This window comes from Gallus gallus, chromosome 2 (genome assembly GCF_016699485.2).
Source record: "Gallus gallus isolate bGalGal1 chromosome 2, bGalGal1.mat.broiler.GRCg7b, whole genome shotgun sequence".
Classification (NCBI taxonomy): domain Eukaryota; kingdom Metazoa; phylum Chordata; class Aves; order Galliformes; family Phasianidae; genus Gallus; species Gallus gallus.
The window spans coordinates 18,871,866-18,896,610 of NC_052533.1; the positions used below are offsets into that span (position 1 = coordinate 18,871,866).

Sequence of the window (24,745 nt, forward strand, 5' to 3'; positions counted from 1 at the left end):
CATGGACAAAATCTTGCTCAAATTCTGAAAGCCTTATTACAGAGCTGTGATGTGGCTGAAGCAGGAACAGTAATAGATGGTTACACAACCACACCAGAATGACCTTTGCACTGACTAACACGGGGAACGCATCATTACTGGGTTTCTGAGATACTGTGTGGTAACCTCAAGATCTGCCTGAGGTAGAGGCTTCAACCTACAGCCTGTAACTCTGTATAAAGACACAAACCCACTATGAAATGATTCAGGTATCAAAGCAGCTTAAGAGCCATAGCCCACATGGGCTAATTTAATATGCTTGTTATGCTGCAGAGAAGTTTCTTCAGGCTGCCTTCATTACAACTACGTCTCACCAGTGACTAGAATAACCCATGTGGGAAATCTGCAGTCATATCGGTGCTCTCTTCTGCAGCTGTGAGCACTGGGGAGCTGAGAAACAGCAACATTTGCAGAGAACACACTAATGAAGACTTTGACCTTCTACTAGTGCGACAATAAAATGAAATATCCAATTGCTACTCAAAAAGCAAATAGCAACCATTTGTTGCACTTCACCACTTGGGGACCAGTAGTATATGAACATGCAGTCAGAGCTAATAGATAACATGCATGCACATAATCACTGCTCACCAGAGTTTACCCAGAAAACAAATATGGAATTCCTTTACCTTTGAATGTTTAAGGTAGAATAATTAAAGTTTTGCTTTCTTCTAATGTGAACATGTTAGAGAAGCGTGGAGGTCTGAATGTAATATAATATACACCATTGTAAAAAATAATTTAAAGGGATAGTTTCTATAGCAGTCCAGTCTCCATTGGAAGCACCATAATAGTTACATTTTAATACAAACAAAGTCACAAAATATTTGCAAGTGTTATTTGATAATAACAAGCACATTAGGCAGCTTTAAACAGTACATTAATAACACTTAAATTTCAGAAAAAAAAAAAAAAACAAATAAACTCTGTTGGAATCAACTTTTTCCACCTGAGTGCATTTTATAGCAACTAAGGACTAGAGAAAGAAATATTGGTTTATCCTGGAGAAAAATCAATTAATTTACCTGTGCTCTACAAAAAAACTACAGTGGCTTTTTCTCCAAATAATATTTTTTGAAAAAGCCCTTGTGCATGTTGGAATCAAAAGTGATCATCGTATGTGTGAACAAAGTTAGCTACGCCTGTTCAAAAGGCACGATCTCAAAAAGCTGCAGGTTGCACCCAAAAATAAATAAATAAATAAATAAAAGGTTATAAAGACATAGCAACAGTATAATATCTAAGAAAATACGTCTCTGAAAAACAGGCTCTCTGTAATGTTACCTATTTTATATATGTACTATGTAGCATACGTTTCAAATTCAGTTTCATCAGATAGGCATCATTAAGAATGTTTCATATATATGTGTACATAATCTCTCACCATGTCCAGATTTAGTTGTTTGATCTCTCTCAGGGAGTCTGCTGTCAAAGGGAGCCCCTTCTTTCATTATGTTCCACTTAGTATCACTTGTGTTCAGCGTTTCCCATCCACAGAAGTCAGTGTCAAAATTACATATAGTGTAATTAGCTGTTGTATAGAGCACAAAATATAATTAAGTTTAATTGGATGCAACATTTTAATGACAGATCTACAGTATTTTGTACTTGGATGTAAAAAGAAGTTTTTAATCAAGAAATCACTGGTATGCTTCACTGAAATGTGGATTTTTTAGCTGGAGAAAAAGTTGTAAAATACATGTAATAAATCAGGCAGGTCCCTCCATTCTTAAACTCAGAACTGCAAAAGAAATTACCTACAAAAGAATAAACTATATCTTAGTAAGCATGAGATCTATACATAGGCTGCCATCAGTTCCAGATGTGTAATTATATTTTTCAAAGATGAATTTTACTGGATATTTAATTATGAGTGCATGGTGGAAAAAAAAAATCAAACATACTTAGTAGAAATGAAGAATAGAAGAGTTAAACTACAGACAGGTGTTTTAAGGCTAAAAGGAAGCTGATTTTCTTTCAGAAACACGTGGAGGATGTCCCTCGCCACAGTCATTTGGCATCTATACGAATGTTGAAGAGTAGGCAATTTTCAGAAAGATTATTGTTTCAAAGAGAAAATAGGAAGTGCTCCCAAACTTCTTGTCAAACACATCTCTAGGATTCCTAATTACTCATTCACTTGCAGTGCTTACTAAGTATGTATGTTACAAATTTAAAAATAAGTAATAGTAAGCATACTGCTTCCAATACTTGACATTAGGCATGGTATGTAGTGCAAAACTTCATTACATTAGATGACAAATAAAGAAAAAGCATCAGCATGAGAGGATTCTGACATCAGCATGAAAGAGGTCTTTTTAATCTTTTTAATGATCTAAGAACTCTTTCTCACTTTCTATGTTTATATCAACTAGGATTTGATCATTCATCTTTTACTATGATATAAGAGATCTAGAAGTGATCTCAATTTAATACTAAAAACATTGATTTCATATTTTTCACTTCATTAAATTCACTGATTTCAAAGACTGTTACATTGCACAAAATGGCTTCCCACAAAAGTTCTGATTTTTCAAGTTTTCAGTCATATTTATATAAATAGGCAAAAATTACCAAGTATTGTAAAACATATAAGTATATACAAGTTCTTATAATAAACTACATTTTCACATCCATTTATGTCAAGTTAACTTGAGAAAGAAGAAACATTGATTTTCCTTCCCTATTACAGTGAAGCAAAGAAAATCCTCAAAGTGAAGAATCTTTCACATTGCTAAGAAACAGCTGTCTGCCTTTGTTTTTATTCAGTATGGAGGTCTGACTGCTCTGCATCATGAGAGCACTTCATCAAAGAAAACTACTGAGGATATGTTCAAGGATAGATACTAGAATACCTAAAAGAATAGAGGATAAAATATGCCCTATTGTACCAGGTAGGAATTCGTATTGGAATTTAATGTGAATAGATACAGTTCACTCAAAATATCACAGAGGACGATTTCAAGATGTGGAAAATGTACACAATGGGAGGAAAGGAACAAAAGAAAAATACAGGACAGTTTTTGCTTTAGGTCTCTTTTGCTCAAGACTGCAGAAAGTGCCAGAAAGACAAATTTTCTAAGCTGATCAAAATGCTGAAGAAACAAGTTTCACCTTTAGAGTCCTCTTTCCTGAAAAGGAGTGTACATATGAAGTATTCAAGCCAATATTAGCCATTAAAATAGACAACCTTAAAAAGAGTCATTTTTATTTTAAAGGCTTTTTTGCCTTCTTTCTTCTCAGCCATTAGATGAAAGAATCAAACATCTGCTTTGACTCACTCATATTTTAGAAAATCACTTTTTCCCCATGTTTTATTTTTGAGAGGATGAGCATACTTTTGTGCACTAATCAAACAAGATGATAGAGCTTTATCCTGAAAGTGCGTAAACACAAAGTGAAGCATACAATCTCAATATTTCAGGTTAAACTGAGAAACTGTTAAACTTTTTTTCTTTCAATTAAAACATACTAGAAGTGAACTGAGAATCAGTGCCATGTGGTAAACCCACAAAAACTGCAGAGGCAACAGCAGATAGCAGAGTGCTAGGCACAGTTCTGGAAGAGGATTGTGCAGTCAATGGGCCAACACCTTAATTCCAAAGGTGCCAAAAAGGGCAGCACTCACTTCCTAATCTTTTCTTTCTTCTGTGCACTCTTCAGTTTTTCTTACCAAACTATGATGAAAGCAATATTACCTGGTGACTCCCACTGTCTTCTTTCTTGTACACTATAAGACTGACTATATCCAGGCTACTGTTTTTCAGTTACACAGTGCCAAAGCTCACTGTCCAAACCACAGGGTTTAAGACGGAAAAGTGTAATAGACTGTGGGCACAGAATAGTATAAACCTTCCTATTTAAAACTGTATTTCAACGTTCACACATATAATTTGTTTCATAGATAGGTACTGCATGGCTATTAAAGCGTTTGAAAGGAACAAAAGGTTGAAACTTTTGAAAGTTGAAAAAGGTTGAAAAAAAAAGGTGAAATAAAGAGAACTCAGTCAAAAATTGTTCCTGAACCTTCTCAGTGAGTTTGAAAATAAAATATTAACGGTGTCCTCCATCTTGCTACTCAGAGTGACTCACAGAATTTTAATCTGCAGCTCCCAGTAATAATCTTTTTACTAATAACTACATTAATAATACCTGAAATATGTATACAGTTTTCATCTGCAACACACATTTCTATTGACAGCAACATGTAAGTAGGTTGTTACCTGTTTGTCACTAGCAAACAAGTGTACTCTGCACAATAGTTATTTTAAAAGCTGCAGTCTCTAAAAATACTTTTAAACAGAGGTCTAAATCATTTCACAATTATCATAAACATTTTCCATAATTTTCTTTTATTTTTTTTCTTTTGACTGTACATTGAAAACTATGTCTTCTAAGCAAAGGTACCTTCAATTGGAAATATGATTTAGATAAACCTCCTGAAATATAGCTCATGTCACCCAATGTATTTTCTCCCAAAAACTCTCTGACAGCCCAAGTTAGAGAAGTGTTCCAAATGAAGTTCTGTGGCAGATTTCAGTTCCTCTCAAATTAAAGAGTTATGGATTGTAAACACTGAAGGCAAGGGATACATTTAGAGAAAAGTGTGCAAAAACTTGCAGTCCTACTCACCTTTCTAAATCCAAAACATATTGCTAAGATCTGACAAAGAAATAGAAAGCAGAAAAAAAAAAAAAGCTAAGTCATAAATTCGTATAACAGGAAATATACTAGGAAAAAAAAGAATGCATGTAAGTAATAGAAGTAAGCTTTCTTATTTTTTCTTGCCCTTCCTTGGATAGACCTATTTAGGTTTCACTTTTCTCTTCAGCACTATATCCTTCTAAAATTCACTTACAGCAAGCTGCTGGATCCTCATCACTGTTGTCAGAGCAGTCTGGGTGAGAGACACAGGTCGATCCAGGCTCAGTAGATTTCCCATTAGTGCAGGTGAATTCTTCTACAGAGCTGAAAGTTGATAGCTCTGAGCGTGCGATGTCCAAAAACTGGATGTTATTTAAACAGATGAAGCCTGTCCTGCTCTGGATTGTTCCCTTAAGTGTCAGCTGTGCATTGTTAAAGTTAAAATATTTGCATTAACAGACAGGGAGAATTTTTTTTTTTGTACTGTGAAACAGTAATGACCTATTTGCAAAAAGCACTGGATAACTACCATTAGAGAAAGAAGTCAAATTTCCAACTGTCTCGCTGGTCCGATCAGTTTCTTACAAATCCTAATCAATCAGGGAGATGGGGAAGGGGAGGTCAGCAACTACTACAAGTTAGGGTGATGGGGAAGGGAAAGCAGTCAATAGGAAAGGAGCAAGAATTAAGTAAAGCGGGTATAGTCACCACTAAGATCCAGCAGCGTCCCATTGCACGACATTCCAATGGTCCGAGGTCAATACAGCAGCAAAAGTGCAGGGGAGAGCAGCAGCAGAGTGGCCAGCCTTAGGGAGCAAGCAGGTACAGACAAAGCAGCCCAGGAGAGTCCACCAGCAGGCAGGTATCATGTCATGAGGCATCTGATGTCAGACACAACCCTCTTGGTTACATGTCCCTTTTTTACCCTTCTTCTGCCAACATGGCACTCCTGGGCACTTTGGTAGGAGTCATGTGCAGGCATTTCTGGGTGCTTAATTAAGAATCATGTGCAGCACTCCTGAGATGGCCATCCCCCTCCAGATGAGCCCACACAAAAGACTGCTTCCCAGCCATTAAGCCGCTACTTATCTCTCTCTCATTGACCATGGCCTACAAATCTTCAGACAAAAGAACTTTGACCAGGACTTGTCTGGACTTGTCCATCTGTGTCCCTCTGCAAGTTTTGAGATGAAGGTGCAGAAAGAATAATCTCTGACACCAACCAAAAGTTGAAATGCCACAATGACTACTTCAGATTGATTTTTCTGAAAGTATTCAGTTAAAATGGTTTGAGAAATTCCAAGGGGGAAGTGAAGCAAAATCCTGTTTTAAAGAAAAACTCCAAGTATCGTAACCATTAAGCTAAAAAAGCCGCAGTGCCTCTGGGCTTCAGAAGAGTGACCTGACATCCTAAAGTCCATATCTTCTGAAGCCTCTTCAGAACCTCATTTTACTGGTTTCCCAACACGGAAAAAAATTAGGTTACACTCACAGGAGATTAAAAATGAGTTAGAGACCTTCTCAGACACAGATCAACATAGCATAGCTCACAGTTGGTCTCTTGAGATACGAAAGCTGCACCCACATACACAGCAGGAGTGGCTCCTGCCTGCTGGCAACCCTTGAACTCTTTCAGGCTGGGAGACAGCTAATTTGCTTTAGTCAAAACAACAGTAGGTATCACGCTGATGTTTTAATTGCATGGGCTATTACATGCCAATCCTTGAGTCTATGTCCTTATTTTACCACTATTGACATAAGGATTTAGAGATTATTTCTCTCTCCAACAGACCTCTCTTGCACTTTTACTCAAGCTGAATGAGGGCAGTGTAATTTTTAGGAGAATATATCTTGCTCCCAGCCATTATGTGTGCCAGTACTGGGTTTCAAAGCAAGATTTTCTTACTTGTGGTCATGACAGATGGGGGCATGGTTAAAATAGAAGCTTCACTACGTAGTCATGCTCAGGAGACAGAAAGCACAAGGGAAGAAAAGGTGCAAGGATTTCAGACAAAACAGGGAGAAACTAAAATAAACACACTGAGATGTAAACAGATAACTTTCTCTAACTTCCCATGCCCTCAGAATTAGTTTAAAGTCTAAAGAAGCATCTTCCATTAAAGGCAATATCCAAAATTACAAAAGCTTCTAGCACTAGAAGTTCTCTAGTAGTTCAAACAAACAAACAAACAAACAAACAAAAAAAAACCTAAAAATATTACATAGTTACATAATTACAGTACCTTTACTCCCCTAAGCACAAGTGATCACATTGTTTCTGTATAACAGAGAAAAGTTTTGGCTGCATAAAACTTCTTCAGAATTTTGTTTATTTTTGGATGCTAGAGATAATCTCATACACATTTGGTTCTTTATATATACTTTTCCTCATAGGAAAAGGAGATGCAGGTGACAACAAGAATTTGTAATACAGCATCTTGCTGAAATGCATTCATTTGATACATGTCAAAATGTCAGTGCTCGCAGTAGGCTTGGTCTTTGTCTTTTCACAGAGATCACCTTTTCAGCAGATTGTTGAAACAGTCAATTATATAAGTCATTCACATTATTATGAAATGATTACATAAAACTACTTAAAATAGAAGCCTTTAATTCTTTTCTGTAAATTAAAAAGAAAAAATCAAGGGGAAGATACTCTCTCACAATTATTAATTCATGCCATTCCACTGAAATCACACAATCATTCACATCATCCCACTTAATGGCATTTGTATTTTAAATGAGCTGTTAATAACTAAGATGGACTCAGTTGCTCTGCTAAAGTATGCTGAGATATGTATGCATTTTTTTGCATGTTACTACAGCCTATAGCCTCACGCTGTACACTTTTTTTTATTGATCTGTGATCAGAGCTTTACTCAACTGAAGTAATGAAGAACAGAGCCCTTCAGGATACGTATAAATTTAACAAATTCCTACATATCCTAGAAAATTTATAAACAACAATGTAAAGCATTTTCAAAAGATCAAGCACTTGCCTTTTTCACTCATACCTTTAATTTTTCTAGCCCTAGTGGTATCTGTATATATGCTTTGGCCCATTCTTTGTTAGTCGTGATGTTGGTTTCCCACAAGACATGCTCCTCCTATGGAATGTAGAATATAATGTTATGAAGTTATCTTTTGACCTTCTTTTGATCAGTCACTCACTGTAATTTAATTATTTATTTTTATATCCTAGCCAGATCATTACCATATATGTATAGTTGTGAGGAAATACAACATCAGAAATACATTTGCAATCTTTGCATCACAGTCTCTGTGAAGTAAGGCAAACAAAAATATTTACAGTGATTAAATGGGTTATTATTAATTAACAGAAGCTAACGTCATATTTAATTAAAATGAATGATATGTAAATTAAACCATACTACTGCTGGATTTAACAATATGTTTCCATGGCATTCTCAACACTAGCTCCTCTTTTAGAAATGATTATTACTCATATGTTGTGTTACTATTAGATTTAGTTTTCTTTCGTAGGAAGAAACTTTGAGGACTGTCAAAATTACCCAATAAACTGGAAAGAAAACATATACTTTTTTTAATCTGTAAAGCAAACAGAGTACTACCCAAAGTCTAAGTAATTTTTTAGTTACTTCAATTCCCATTTTTACTTTACCTCCTGGAAATGACAGCAAGAGTGCCAAAGATGCTAAGGTTCCCTTTATGCAATTATTCAAAGCCCTCTTAATGTAATAATCTGATAAAAACAACTCATATTCATTCTGCTTCTTGTTGTGATCCCAAATGGAAAACGATGGGATGAATGTAAAGAAAAGAAGCATAGTAATGTGAACTTCCAAGCCCTAAATAAAATCTTCTCAAGAATCTGCAAAACAGGAAAGCTGAATGGGGTGGGAAGGGGAAGAGTAGGAAAATTTAACATAGGATATAAACAAACAGACTTACAATTACACAAATCAACTGTGAGGTGAGACCCCTACTGTGATACTATGCAAAGTACTTGTCATATCTTTTCCATAGAGGATATTACAGAATTAGAAGCAATTCAAAACCAACCAAGCAAAAAAAGATGTGAAGCAGGATAAGAGAAACAGAAAGTATGTTGTACAGAGAAAAGTTGTAAGAATAAAAATGTGTACCTTATATAAGATGAATAAACGGAAATATGATAGGTATAAGAAATTCCATCAATTCCATAGACAAGGAGAGTTATCTTTTTTCTGCCTTGCAATATACAAGTTATCCTCTTTTCCTACCAAGGCTTCCACTATTTTGACATGTTAACAAAGTTGAAAGACCAAATCTCCATGAGTAAGCGTTCAAAAATTAGTTTCAGAAAACTAGGGCTAAGTTTCAGAAAAGATAGGGCTAAGTCAGTACCCTAATTCCAAGCATAAAATGATAAAAGAGAACAAATTTGGACAAGCCATATGACATACAAACCACATAAAAGTCAGTTGTGAGTTTTCACATTAGTATAATATGTGGATATTTTTCAACTAGTTCACTTGTTATATACTCATAGATACTTATCAAAAGACTTTCAACATCAAGGACATTTAAATCTGTGCAAATCATGCTTCTTTTTGCTAAATAATTCAGCTTCCAGAAAAAATCTGCAACATCCAGATATAAGACACAGACAAGGATGGTGTACTAGAAACTGCACTTCATGACAAGTTAGAAGTATAGCCTGGTTTTAAATGTGGTTTAAATGTTTTCTTTTAGGAATATATGAGTGACAATATCTGGGTATGTATATATCCCTACACATGTACAACCCACTAAACAGTAAATGCAGAGGGTTCCTACAAGGTACACGTGTGTTTGAAAGAAGGCTGTGTGTATCTGTTAACTACAATTTTGTTCACGTGTGATTAATCACTTAGGTACCCACTCTCACAGCTACCTTTCTTCCCAGTTTATTTGAATAAAGAGAGCTTGTGGAAGTAAACTATTGATTTTTCTGCTTGTACCAGTATCCAGACTTCCCGGGGCTATTTTCACACTGACATCAGCAAATCATTTCAGGGGCAGCAACTTTCCAAGTTAGTTATTGTAACATATATCAGACATTACCTTACCCTCTGATTTTGTACAACTCTAATAAGCCAATAATATGCAATATTTTCCATCTTCACAATGTTTCTCTGTAGTGTTTCTTTCATTACTTCAGTACAAATGGGTTAGAATCTCTGGCACATTCCTTGTTTCTCTTGCTGTCTTCTAGAAGTTTCAGTGTATCAGTTTTACTGTACTTTCCCCTGAGATTTATTTTGGTGACGCAGGGCAGTTGTTCAAAATACCTTCTGTCTATTCCTCTTACTATGATATAACACTATCTGCAAAAAATTTTTGTAAGACTAAAATGAGCAAGAATTATAGGATTTGTTTCTTCTAACATTTTCTTTCCTAAGATAATGCTACTCAGATTTGAGGAATGAAAGAGATTATCATGACTTTTTCTTATCAACTCATTTTCTAAACTACAGCATTTTTTATTTTTGATATCTCTCTACAGATACGTCCACATACTGCTGTGCAACTGCACTCATCATTTTGTCCCAGCTTTTTTCATCTCAGAGTAATTTAGAACAAATTCTTATTTGTTCCTTCAAAATGATTAATGTACAATCTTCTACTTCTGCAGAGGAATGTACTGGTATGGGTTCTGCCAGCACTGCTGGGCACCTGCTGAAATTTTAATGTGTTATTGTAAAACCACACCTGCACATATAAAACATAAGTTGAGATTTATTTTATTTTTAATACATATCCATCTATTTTGTGATCCATACAAGACATAAATACTAAGTTAAAAGATAGAAATATAAGCTTATTATCTAACTGGAAACATAAGCAAGTAATAGAGAGAACACGATAGACAGAAGTCAACAATATCTTATTTGAAAACTGAAAGCAAAAAAGTTTACAATTTATTGAGTGATGAAGATGATTAACACTGCCAAACATAAATGCAGTCACGGGCTGAGATAGAATATTAAATATTTATAAGCCTGACACACTGAAACTGGGAAGGAAAGAAGTACTAAATAAAGGATACAGTGAATGAAAGATCTTACTGCAAACAAATAACTGAAAATTTGTGAAGAAACTACAGATCCTTTGTTCTTCCAGTTTTCTGTTATAGATAAGGGAAAAATACAGACTATACAATTACAGCACAACTGGCTGACAGTTGACCGCTCCTAAGACACTGGAAGAAATTGCTAACAATAGTCTTGTAAGTAGCTATAGAATTAAAAATGAGAGACCTACATCAGTTGTTTATGTGGATAAGGAAGTCATATTCAGCCAGTGTAATCTGTTTTTTTCTTGACATTATAAACAACATTGAAAAAAATGGAAACGTCTTGACTTTATTAAGGCTTTTAAAAATCTTATAGGACATTCTTCAAGCAAATTGAGATTTGGTGCAAATACCAAAGAAATAAACAAACAAACAAAACAAACAAAAACATACAAACAAAAAGGGGGAGGGGTAACAACAACAATTTTCTCTACATTCCGTATCCAAGAACAATTTAAGTTCCCTATCATCCATCTAATGTCATAATATCCATTTTAGAAAATATTCTTATTCATCTCTGGCCTCTCTATTAAAAGCGGTGAGGAAGACTAGGAATATATTGGTAATATCTGCAGTGCAGAAATGTACCAAGAGGTGTACATTAAATACAATCTAGCTGCTGTGTCAGGCTTATCTGTACAGAGCCATAATAAGAGTTATTCTAAGATAGAAGTTCTAGTTCTAACCTCTAAATATAACTGAGAGGTTATGTTGAATGACAGGTTCCAGGATCGACCCTGTTATTTTCTGTAATCAGAATCAGCACTGGATTCTCATTTCTGCTTCTCAATATCTGACTCCTTTTGAAAATTCATTGTTTTTTCCATAAACAATTAAGCAGCAAAATGTACAAAAAACTACTGCACTACTGCTCTCATATATTTAAGAAGTCTTCCAGATGAGTCTGAAATACCAGTTCCCTCATTGCTCTTTTTTTTTTTTTTTTTTTTTTTTTTTTTGGCTTACATATTTTGCTTTTTCTTTTTTCCAGGACAGGAAACTGTTAAATAGGATCCATTGTTTCTGCTTAAGCAAGCCATAGAAATCAGCATTCTTAATGTCTCTCAATATTGTAATAGTCATCATATCTGGAAATTTATTGGCAAATCTCAATGTATTCTGACCAGAATACATTATAGTTCCCTAATATGGTAGCAGGTCACAGAAAAAAAAACAATTATTCTCTCTTTATAGACAGAAAAAAAGAAAGAAGGAAAAAAAAAAAAAAGATCAAGAGCCTGGAGTCTTTCATCAATGCTTTTAGATGTAATGGAAGAGAAATAAGATGTTTGTTACATATTCCTATATTTAGACCTCTTGACAGTGTTATACTTCCAGTTTTTGCATTCTAGCTTTGCGAATTAAGCATTGGTTAGATCACTCTTTCTAAATACTTGTGTTCTGGGATAAAAATAACTTAAATCCAACATCAAGACATGAGAGACATTAGCAAGACCACCAGTCCATTGGCAGAATGATTCTGCAACACAAGGGAGCTAAGGAAGAAATAACTGTTACTATTCAATTGTCATTTGTGTTTCAGCTTGACATGGTTGCTGTATGTAGTAATGGTGGAAGAAAAATACTTCACTACATCCATCAGCAAATGAATCAGGCCGCTAAGCAAGTGCTTTTCAGACATAGTAAGTAACTTCATCCTGTGCCTTCATAGAGAACAAGCATAGTTTAAGCATTCCTGACACTGCTTTTCCCATTTCCTGTGCAGAAAGGACACTAGAAATTTTGCTACTATAGATTTTTTCCCTAAAATTCCCAAATCATTTCAGTCTGTAATAGAGCTTCCCCTGGAAGTGAAGTCTTATTGCAGAACATTCACCACCACACTAATTTATAGGAGACAGGCAAATAACCAGTTTTTACAACTGCATTAAACAGTGGAGCAATACAAAGTGACTGTTCACACAAACTAACAGAGAGGTAAGCATGTGGTATCGTGTGTTTCCTTGCAGTTTGGATGGAAAAAACTGGGGTGTTGCATCTCGATCATTTGAAAATGAATGCATGCTTCTTACCTGATTAGTATACAGCACTGCCTTGAGAACACTGCTATCTGCCATAGAGTACTGAAATTGAAAACGGCAGCTCTTGCTGGAGCAATGACACATGGAGCTGTTTAGATAAGCACTTCCATATAACACACTGTCATTAGCTTCTAGACACACCAAATGGCCTAAAAAAAGAAAAAAAAAAGGTTAAAAAAAGCACTTTTTCATGAAAACAAATCTTGTACATCTCAGTCTTTGAAAATAAGGATTGCTTTGCTGCAGTTAAACCATGGCCCCATTCTTCTTACAGTGGAATCTGACTGTCATGCTGACGATGTGACTTGGATGTTACCTAAGCATTTCCTATTAAAAAGATAGATATCGATCTGCATTTTCCCTGGAAACCAAGAATGGCATCAGTTGACAGTATCTTGAACTTGTCACTTTGTGCATTAAAAGCTGTAAGCAGCCACACTTTGATACCAACTATTTGGAAACTTGGTTTTCTTCCTTCCTATTACATTTTCCAGGAGACATATTTTACAGTAATACTTTGGTGGAATTTTCAAAATAAGGGGAAAAGTGTTCTTCCTTACGGCTACAGAAGGCAGTAGCATCTCCACCATACATAATTAAGATCTTTAGTTCTCAGCCAGAATTTCTGCAACAAAATGTTGAGAGCATATTGTCTTTCGCTCTGAAGCAGGAAAGCAATTTGTGCTCTTCTTGACCTATTGCCCTTTATAAAAGCATTCCTACAGAGATCTAAAAGAGTACTCCATCCCTTCAACGTCTTTTATCTGTCAGAAATAAAAAGGCTAAATGCTTTATCAAATATAGCAGATCTTTTTCCTCCTCTCTCATGAGTCACTGAATATTTTGCTATCTTCTGAAGCAGCTGCTATAATAAACACTGATTAAAGGTCTTGAATTTGAAGTTTCTATATTCATGTGTCTGAATGAAAGTTATCTGAGATGCAAATGTTACCAAAGTTATTTCAAGCTGAAGGGAGAAACTGTCACTTCACAAGGAAAAACTCTGATTTTATAAGGGATCACATTATTTTCCTTTTGTTGTCAGCTTACTCTTCATGTTATGTGGCCTTTCACACCAAAATAAATGCTTGCAATTTCATTGGATAATTCCTTATTACTGTTGTGGCTCATAATTTACAGCCATGACAGTTAAATATGATAGAAAGAAAATATTACAGATGTAACCCATTCTATTTGAAAGAGATCAATAAATGCATCAAAGAGATCCTAGCTGTTTGGCTAGATTTTCCTGACTTGTAATCAATGCTGTTAATTTCTAGAGTAACAACTGTGCCTTCAGATAAAACTGAGTCAAAGAATGGGAGCTCTTCCAGCAAGTTCTCTTCCATAGCAGGGCAGCTATCTCTGAATGACTCCCACCTAAATTTTGCACTCGACCACTCTGGGGAAGAAGATTCAAATCTGACCTGCCATTGTTTCTAGTATTTGGAGATAAATTTTGAAGAACTTCCAAGTCAGGAGAAAAAAATTTTAAAAACAGAAACAACAAAGAAGCTAAAGCAACAAAAGCTGGAAATATTCTAATGATCAGACTTTTTCATGTTTAAAACAGTTACCTATGAAATACCAATTTTAAAAGACATGAAGTTATCTTGATTATTTTTCTTCAATTTTGTAAGCATCGCTTTTGTTACATAAATAATTGATTTCATTTGTTTCTTATTAAATAAATAAATGTTATCCCAGATGTAGGAAACTAGATTAATCCAATATAAGAATAAATTATAGAAGCGATTTAGCGTGCAGAAAACAACACTAAAGAAAAAAAACGTATTTTATGAACAGTATTAAAGGAGAATATAAAACCTCTGTGAGAACCTTTGACCCTAGAGAAATTAACAGAAAAATTATAGAGAAAGTACAATACAACACTAGAGAAAAGAAGCAATAAAAAAACAAAGAAAAAAGTCAGCCAAGGACAAAACATTATATTAAAGAATGCCAAGAAACGAAGGTTATTACAAAACCTAAAAACAACCCTTTCTCTATAAATATAATTGCTTAGATCACTGCTTCATGATTCAGTTTCTTACCTCTCTTCTATTTATAGTAGTAAAAGCTTTGATCAAAATCAGAAACTAAAACTTAGTCAAGCTCTATTTGCATTGCAAGTTTGAGCCATCAAACATTATATTTTTGCTGTTTGCATACCATTTCTCTGGTTTTTAGAATTTTATTTAATATCTTACCTTTTAATTTACACATCTAAAAATCTGCATGAGTTGAAATGATTCCTGTATTGAGAGATAAGCTGTCATAGTTCAGATTTTTCAATACCTTCCAAAGTTAATGAAGAGTTAACTGCTGTGTGTTGTTTTGACACTTATTTGTTCTCACATTTTCTTTGTTCCTTTATTATAGATATCAAAGGACAGTTTCTCCAACCTGTTCTTTGTGTTATGCATTCAGCCTTCTCAGTACAATATTTATACAACTAATGCTCAAGCACCTATACAAGTAGACATTTCAGAATGTGTTCTGCTTCTACAGAGGTTTCTTATACCTTAGTCCTGTAAAGGCTACTTACATAATTTCAGTGTCATTTCTGTTAGCAAAATATTGCCATAAAAGAGATACCTATACCAATTACTAGCTCATACCAGTACCAACTACTTACTTGTTGTTAGATGTCCCTGTGGAAATTTGAAAGGTACTATGACTAATTTTTTTCTTTTCTAAACAAAATCTACTTTACTAATCTGTATGCTCTCTGTTGTACATAAACGTTATCTTTCATAAATTCATTTTAATAGAGTTTATACACTTTTTGATTAATATTTTATTGTAACTTGGCTTACAATTACTAGAGTGTATTGAAATAAATGCTGAAAATTACTATAAAAATGTTTCTCAAACCAAAACAATACCAAATCATTCATTCTGCTGCTATCAGTGAGATGGCACATACTTCTGTGGGCACAGAGATCAAGCAGTAAGCCATGTGCTATCAGTTCTTCAAAGCTACATCACAAATTACACCATTACAAGCAATTGATACTTAGCCCCTCTGAAGACAGTCTCTGTTGAAAAACCAAACACTTGGCTGGCATGGCAATTTCATTTCATGTTACAACACACACAGTTGTATCCATTAACCTTTCAAAAGACTTTTTACATAAATCTGTAGATAAGCACTACAAAAACAAGCTTTGAAAACAAGTTTCCTTATTTCTGAAAATTTCAACTGTATTATTTCTGTTTTGTCTTTACAATCATAAACATTATAAAAGGAATTTTTTCTCTATTGTTCACTTGTAAAGGTTTGAAAATTAACTTCCCAACCACGTCTTCAGAGTGGTACTACACAAGTAAAACAGCCAGGCATCAAAACAAAACAGCAAACTATAGAAAAATATACAAAACAAAGGAACCATGCCAGAACTTTGATGAATTTAAATTCACCGAAGACCTGTTGTACAGATCTTATACTAAGAATTAGGTATAGAATGAATGGATTAATTAGCTTATATTGGAATTCTTGAATTAAAATCTTCTACATCTTACTAGCACTAGTTCACAGCATCCTTACTAAATAGTTGAAGCAAAATCTAAATTAAGTATAAATTCATATAATTACTTTTAATGGTCCTGATCTATTTCCACACTGCATGACCACTTTTTCCCGAAAAGCACCTACATTATCCATGATAGCTAGGAACTACACTTTAACTTAGGGTTCTCACCTTTAGTGTCATTGCTGTGATCTTTCACAGAGGAACAGGAGGCAATCTTGTGCCCAGATTGCAGTTGTGCCCACAAAGCAGGCACAACTGGCTGATCTGAATTCCACTCACATATGCCAAGTTCAAAGTTGGAAGTCTGTAGTGCTAAGAAACAAAGGAAAGTAATCACTCAGCTTCTTAACTTATTATTTATCAGCCTATTTCACATCAGAAACATATGCTTGTTAAACTGGCAATTTTTCTGCCTCTGGTTACCTCAAGTGTTCAGGCTACTGATGAGAGCTATTTAGTATTTCAGGCTGCTGTCTTGAGTAATACTATTTAAAAAAAAAAAAAAAAACATTCCTTAAAGATGAATGATTTTTTCAGAGCAGTGGGCTGGTAATTGTGTTAGCTGATCATTGCAACCTTGGTAAATTCATTCCCACAAAAAGCGTTGCCAGGAAACATCAAAAATGACATGTCATTAAGAGAAATATTTATGTTCTTTCCTACATGATGCCACCATAAAATCACTTCAAACTGAGAATTTCAGTTTAACAACATTTCCATAATCCTTGCAACAAAAGACTTCATTTTAGAACCAAAAGATTCTGAACGCACCACTCTATTTTTAAGAATTTTTAAATTCTTGAAGCTTGAGATCGGCAGATGTAAAATGTTGTGTAAGTTGTCACAGAGTTATCTAGATCAATCTATGCCTGTGACAGGAGGGCAGTAGGCCTGTGGGCCCCCTGGCTCCCAAAAATGGGAAGGGAAAAGGGAAAGGGGTAGGAGACTGGGAGCTGGGCTAAGAGAGGAAAAAAGAACAGAGAAGCAGCACAATCTAAGGAGGAAAATTTATTTTACTAACGATGATATCGGAATGCAAGATAACACAATATAATACAATCTAATTGAAATTAAGGGTAATAAATAAAATAAGAGAGAGAAAGCTTCCAAAACCAAAAGGTCTATTTGAATGAAGGCGCACAGCTTGGAAGTACACCCACCCCTCTACCTGGCTACCAGAGAGACAGAGAGAGAGAGAGAGCCCAATCCCATGACTTAGATCCCGTGATTTCCATGACGTATCTTCCTTCTCTGACCACAAGATCCTCTGGGATATGTAGTCCTTCTTCTCTTTTGAGAAACAGGTATCTGGAAGGTTGCCAATCCACAGAATTGGAGTATTAACCCTTTAATTTACCTGGGCTGTACATGATGTTATAATGCAGAATAACAATAGCAAAATTACAAAACCATGACAGTAATCTACCATGGCTAGAGGAAGAAAGTAATGACTTTAAGCAGAATTGCAGTAAGAAAATGTCTACTTATCAACATTATTTCAGCGTAAAAATAATCTTCTAGTTAAGATGAACTTTTAAATTGAAGTCAAAATATCTCAAAGAGAACAAAAAGATTCCTAATGATTTGGAGAAAGCAATTTATGTTGGTATGCATACACATTAATGTCTATCACATCTCAAAGTCATTGTGATATTCACAAAACTGATATCTCAGTAATACATCCTGTCCAACTAATGCTATAAACCTGTCATTTCCTCCATTTATTCCAATGTTGCGTAAGAATATTCCCCTTTCTTCAGCCAAGTGCATCAACTGTGAAGAGTTTGCTGGAGATTTATTTCCCATGGGAAATGCAAAATCCTAGAATGGTTCATAAAAAATGATTTTGCCAAATTTCAACACTTGAGGAAAATTGCAAATAAACTCAAAGGGAGAGTTGAGTTCATTGTTAAACACTAATTCTAAGAAATATTTCAATTAATTCTGCATTCTTTCATTCATTTATAAATGGAGGATTTTTCCTTTGCAAATAATCTGTCGCTTGAAACAGAACACTCATTTCCTAACATCTGATTACAGTAATATTAACATTTTGGTTTTTTGTTTTGTTTTGTTTTAACTTCCATCCCCACAATAATTCATTTTAATGACCTCACACCAGGGTCTGCATTTTTTATATTAAAGGCTCTATCCTTGTATGAACAGAATTAACTAAGGAGTTATGTTTAGCTGTGATTATGCCAGTTGTAAAAATTCATACTGGATTTTTTTTTTTTAAACAAAATTTAGAAGTAGTATGTATACAATACTGCAGTTTTCCAGTAGAGAGAAAAAGGAAAAAAAAAAATAATAATAATCACACTAGTATTGCAGACAAGATACATAGTTTTTGCATTGCAAGCAGCATCAGGAGGACAACACAAATACCTCATTCTTCCTCATAGTATTTCAGTTTCATGCCTTCAGTGTCTTTGTTCTCATGCCTGTAGCAAAATCAGTTCTAATAAAGGAGTATATGCTTTGTCAGTATTCAAGAGAGATGGCTTAAGGGCAATTGTAGATACATGGATAAGAATATAAAACCTTTGAATGAAACATCTACTAGAGTTATAATTATAGGAGATCGTGTTACATCTGTTCTAGAACATAATTTTACTATTTTCCGTTTGATAGCTAAAGTAGTAATTTTGTGTGATAATTGAAGCAATTTGCGAACTGTTGGGAAGAAAATAAAACTACGATATTTTAAATTGCTATGCTCAAAATTGTTTGTATATACAAAAATCTCTTTTTCAAAAATGGACATGAGAATGCAAGAGTGCATTTTGGTGATAGAGGAACAGGAAAAAAAAGACTTCAGAACTTCATAAAATTCCATTTGTTTTTACCCATCAAAGTTTGGATCAGGAAACTCCTAAAAACACAAATGCATAAACTACTTTATTCATGACCATTGTTAGGGGTCATACTAATGAACACGTGTACACAATTCAGTTCACATATGTTTACACTGACATTGAAAATCTGAAAGATTTCATGGATTTTATCTACAAATTTAAAAGAAGACCAATTGTATAAAAGCTTAACCAGATATTCCCTAAGGACTACAGAAAAAAGTTACTTCTAACCCAAGCTACCATTAACCTGACCTTTTATTTTAATTATTGAAAGATGTTCAACAGTAAAATTACTCTTTCAGGGAGAAAATTAAGATTGTTTGACCCATTCCTTAGCTGCTGTGAGCAACTTAGATTTCTCCTAATAAAGTTCATTTCTAACTGCTGATACACAGGACAAGAATGGACTCTTACTGGGTTATGTCTGAGTGCTGTAGCTCAATGTGTGTACCTCACTGCATATTTCAATTGTTGTCGTCTAAGGTAAGTTTGACAGTGCCTATAAATCTATGTGCTAAATATGCTTGTTTCTATTTTTAATATTTCTCTCTCTTTGAGACAGTATTTAATCTCTGTGACTGATATGCTTTTCATTTATGCTTGCTTTAGAAGCACTTTGTGTATGGAAAGAACAGAAATCAGTATATTTGTATGGAGAGACTAATATTCACCCAATCAAGTAATCATGTACATTGCTAGATTCTGGCAACGCTTTTTTTTTTTTTTTTTTTTTTTTTACGAAACTGGGAGAATCCTACATGTGTCTTCTTTCCTTTTTTCATTGGCAATTTGAAATTCAACTTTGTCTGAGTTCACAGACAAGTATACAGATAGTTCTAAATTAGCATCCTTGCTCATTTATGTAGCACTGCTAGGAAACCTCTACAAAACAGGAAAGCAAGATTGGCAGCAACATGATAACATTTATATGAATTTAGCTTCTGCAGCTGTTCATTTAAAAAAAAGTCAAAACGTAGAAAGACTTACACAACTGAGTCTAGTTAGCTCAAACCTTTTTTTCTACAATAGAGATCCCCTTTGCATGGCTGAATCTTTACGCCAAGATTTGTGTCTTGGTCTTACTACAATCTGCTTATGATTGCTCAGCATTCTAAAACGTTAACCACAGCATCTATTTTCCCAGTGGGACCTCCGGAGAACTATGTTTTAAACTACCATACAGAAATGAAAAAACTTCTTTCTGAAATGTAACTGGATATGTGTCTAACATGGCATCGATACCTCACATTAAATTTAAAGACCAGACTCTCACAGTCTGTGCTAGGACTCAGAGGCAGGAAGCAAAAGGCATGCTTTGAACCAGAACTGTACTGAGGTGAGGCTGTGGCCTGGGTACAACACTGCAATCCTCTTCTGCAACAGAGAGCAGCAAGTAATCTAATTTTTGTTAGGATGGGTTGCATTCTTTTCCCATGAAACTTTGTTGGCTTAAAAAGCAAAAGACTAAATGTTTTGCTGAAGAATCTCAATACGCACGGATGGTTCAGCTGCAGATCTGACCAGCCTGACATTACAGCTCTTGGGTGTAGCAGAGCAGAACAAAATAATCCCCCCTACAGCTGAGGAGCAGGACCTTTCACATTTTTAAAAATAAACACAAGTACTTTGGGAATTTCCCTAAACTCAGCTCTGAGGCTTTCCCTGAGCTGTATGAAAATACCAGTTCTTTGGTCTGATTTTGGCCAAAGATTCTTTCTGCCCAATGAGACCTTAGTGTTCTCCTATGCTGGTATAGTGTAACATATTAGATTTCTTGAGGTATTTATTGTCATTCTTTGTAACTCCATTTAGATGTAATTTGACAGATGATGGCTTAGAGGAATGCAAATTGATTATGTAAAAACATGGAGTTAAGAAAGTCTTTAAGTATCATATGGCTCTCTCTTCTTTGTTTTTCTTTTCCAATCAGAGCAAAAAGGAAAGACAAATGAACAATTTCCTGAAAAATAAGTATGCTTACCAGATGCTAGAGAACATCCTTCACTGAAAGAAATATCATCAATAGCAACTGTTTCATCTTGTCTCTGGTTCTCTACCATCCCATGGAAGATAACCTGCAGAGTTTAACATGAAATCAAGAAGAAATGACATTCACCAGTGCAACAGATGAAGAAGCAAAATCAAACTAATTTTAATAAAAAAAAAAATCTGGAAACCACAGGAAAATATATTAAAATCTAAGCAGGGATCATAACATTTAGGAAACAGAAAGGACTGTATGTTTTATCAAACCATTCTTCTGTCAGAGAGTGGAAATATGAATGTTTTCTTGTTGTTTTCAAAATTTACCAGTGACCTGGAACAAAGTCAATGCAACAAACACCTTTTCAGTTTAGAAGCCTTTCATCAACAAGTTTTCAACCAAAACAAACCTTGATGATTACTCAGAATGAAAAGCAAAACTCAGAAGTTACTCCATTCCAATGTTATAATAGTGATGCTTTTCCTAAAAACAGTCTCTATTTAGATGAAGCTACAAACATTACACATTTCTGTCTTAAAGGCAGATTTTAACTTACTGCAGTGAAGTATGAGGGAACTAAACAATCAACACTCCTTTGAAAGCAGCAAAGATTCATAGTACTAAATGTAAGGGATAAGGAAATAACTGCAAAAACAGAAGTGAAAACATAAGTCCCAAACCTCTTCCCTTAATGAAATTTGTGAAAAAGAAAGTTGGTCTGAGTGGAAGGGAGAAAAAGTAGTTCAGGAGGGCAAATCAGAATATAGTTTGCCACAAAGGAGCCAAACCAGACCAGCTGAGATTGCAGTGTGTTGGGCAATTCAAGTGGTAATATTCTTCACATTTCAGAATTTTGAAATTTTTGAAAGCCAAATCCCCAAACTGCAGTCTATAATGTATGCCTTTTTTAAAAATGTATTTACTTATTTGAGCAGAAAAAAGAATCAAAAAGTCAACATCAATGATTGGCAAAGAAAATAAGCAGCTGAGGCTGGTTTTAATTAAAATCTCACTTCTGGTATTCTTGAAAAATTGATGCAAAATACTAAAAGCACTGTATTTCAAAAAAGATTTCTACTCAGGAAAGAAAGTTATACTCATTTTCTATTCATTTTTTTCCATATAAAATTTAATTGTTAAAAAGAAATGCTATAACTACAAAATCTAAAATTATAATCAAGATACTCAATAAACATGACAATGAAATTCCTATTCATTATAAGGTTAAAGGTTTTGATTATTTTGTCAGTTAGGAACAGGAGATAATTATATTTCTAATAGTTTCATTACAATGGGAATTTTTCATGTTGATGCAAAGAAGAGGTATGATTACTAGTCATTTGATAACAGCTTTTTACTTGTTTATTTCTGCATAGCTTGAAACATTTTCTTGAAGAATGACACAGACAGCCCTGTATGGCTAAAGATCTCATAGAAAGAAAGTTCAGAAGCGCAAGTAAACTGCATGACCAGCATCCTGCAAACTATAACTGGAGGGAAAAGCTGCAACTAAAGGAAGACTCAGCCTTGTTCTACGGATCTGGTGATGTGCCCAGCTACATTCCTTTAGTCAATTGTAATGATTACTGCAGAAAGTTTGACATCTGTCTCTTTAAAGCTGGATGTGCCTGCTCACTTTAGAGAAGCCAAAACAACAAGGTTGGCAATCTGCAATCTAGTTAGGATTTGATCTAGAAATTTAAAGGCAGGAAGATGACATACTTTACTGAACATTCCCAAAGCCGGGCAATTTTCTGAAGGATGTGAAGAATGAAAAAGTAAATATAGACAGAAACCCTTCCAGTACAAATTTGCATTGCTAAACAACAGCTTACATCAGATAGAGCTAAGTTTTCAACAGATAACAGCACTGATACTTCAGTTGGGTGTATGTATTTTGTAACATACATCCTTAGCCAGCACTGTGCAGGCAAATATTGTTTCAAAACTCCAGATCTTGGAGTTTTATCTCTGCGAGTCAAGTAATTGTGTTACTCTTATATTTTATGGAAACAAGGTTGTGCCCTTACACCTTCATGTTTGTACACTAAGCAACTCTTCACAGCTGTAAGCAATAACATCATATGAATGTATTCTGTGATAAAGGCTCAAACTTACCATAAAAAGCATAGCTACAACAAATAGTTCAGTGTTTGTCACCTGATGCATCTATAGAGAGCAGAAGCTATCAGTACAGAACAGTATTTCATAGACACTGTATTTATAAATTAAACCTCAATTTAACAATACAGTTAGACTGAGCCTAAAAGCATAGTTTATTGAAGGTTAAGATCCCAAGATATCACCTCTATCAGCAGAAATATAGTTTACAATGCAATAAGATACTCTTATTTAAGACACATGCACATTTTAAGTGAGGTATGTCATCACCTTTAACACCAGAACAATGACAACAAGCAGCATTTATTACTGCCAGTCTTGAACTTCCAAATAGCTAATCTTTTTGTTTGTTTGTTTGTTTTGTAATAATGCTTCCCATTTACAAGATTTTTACATTTGTCTTACTAGAAAGAAGGAATTTAGAAACCTTCTATCTTCAATCTATGTTCAATTTACAGTCAACTCACAATACCAACCTCAAAATTTTCAGTGCTATTGACTGTGATGGTTCTTGCTTTCCACTGGTTTTGCAGTTCTCCTGAATCATTCCAGATATTTTTAATAGCATCTTCAGAGTGCTTTTGAAGCCCCACCATCAATACTCCACTCTGACTGATCCAATACTGAAATGTAATCTAGCACAAAAAAGTTATAATTACGACAGTGAAGTGCTATGACAGAAAGCCAAAATAATGGACTATGCATCAAAATACCTGGCAAACGTGTTCTTCATCAGTTGGAAGCAAAACATTGGACCTTAACTTTGCAGAAGACGATCTCATTTCAGAGGATAACGAAAGGAAATAAGCTATTAAAATAAATATATATATATATTGTGAAATATAACTGTAAAACAAGAAAAGATGCAGTCAAGTATGAGTTAGTAACTAAAACACCAACTAGAACTTTTTCCATAAAAAAAGATTCATGGCACACTCACAGCCATTCTATGCCAAGATTTTCCTCATTTTGACATAGTGCTTCTCTGTTTTCAGGCTAAATTTCAGGTAGGCTTCCGAAATTTTTTCACATTTTTAGCTTCTGGCTTAAGTTCCCAATAAAATGCAAAATTTTAGAACAAAGCAAAGGCTTAAAAAGCTGATCAAATAATTTAAGCAATTGAATATTTTGTGTATTTCATGCCCAAACAAAAAAACATTATGACCTATAGCAGCTCAAGTCTTTAAGGAGGTAGAGAAAGACTTGAGAGGATGTTACAGTGTTCCACTCTTCCAGAGGATGTGGGTATGCTTCTGACTGCTCAGGAAATTTCCTCACAACAGAGAGGAGCTTCTGGTAACCCCATGCTTGGATCCCAAATGAAGGAAGAGTCATTCTCAGAATCTACCTTTATCCTAGTGTTACAAAATAAGTCCAAATTAGATCATTGCCTTACTTGAAAGCATAGCAGCTCAACAAGAGTAAGAGAAATGTGGTTCTAA

General features: G+C 34.7%; 1 protein-coding gene across 3 annotated transcripts in view; it reads right to left on the bottom strand.

The window, feature by feature from the left end:
• MALRD1 (MAM and LDL receptor class A domain containing 1) overlaps positions 1-24,745 on the bottom strand; it is a 230,461-nt gene that overhangs the window by 189,223 nt on the left and 16,493 nt on the right. For 2 of the 3 annotated variants that reach the window (XM_046921944.1, NM_001318981.2), the window contains 8 exons: positions 24,017-24,111; positions 23,780-23,938; positions 21,180-21,273; positions 16,509-16,652; positions 12,796-12,953; positions 7,698-7,790; positions 4,898-5,105; positions 1,424-1,570 (listed from right to left, as the gene is read on the bottom strand). In XM_046921944.1, the coding sequence (XP_046777900.1) occupies positions 1,424-1,570; positions 4,898-5,105; positions 7,698-7,790; positions 12,796-12,953; positions 16,509-16,652; positions 21,180-21,273; positions 23,780-23,938; positions 24,017-24,111 (1,098 nt within the window). Of the gene's footprint in view, positions 1-1,423; positions 1,571-4,897; positions 5,106-7,697; positions 7,791-9,755; positions 9,822-12,795; positions 12,954-16,508; positions 16,653-21,179; positions 21,274-23,779; positions 23,939-24,016; positions 24,112-24,745 lie in introns of those variants that run through there. The other variant, XM_040680811.1, reaches the window with a different exon arrangement.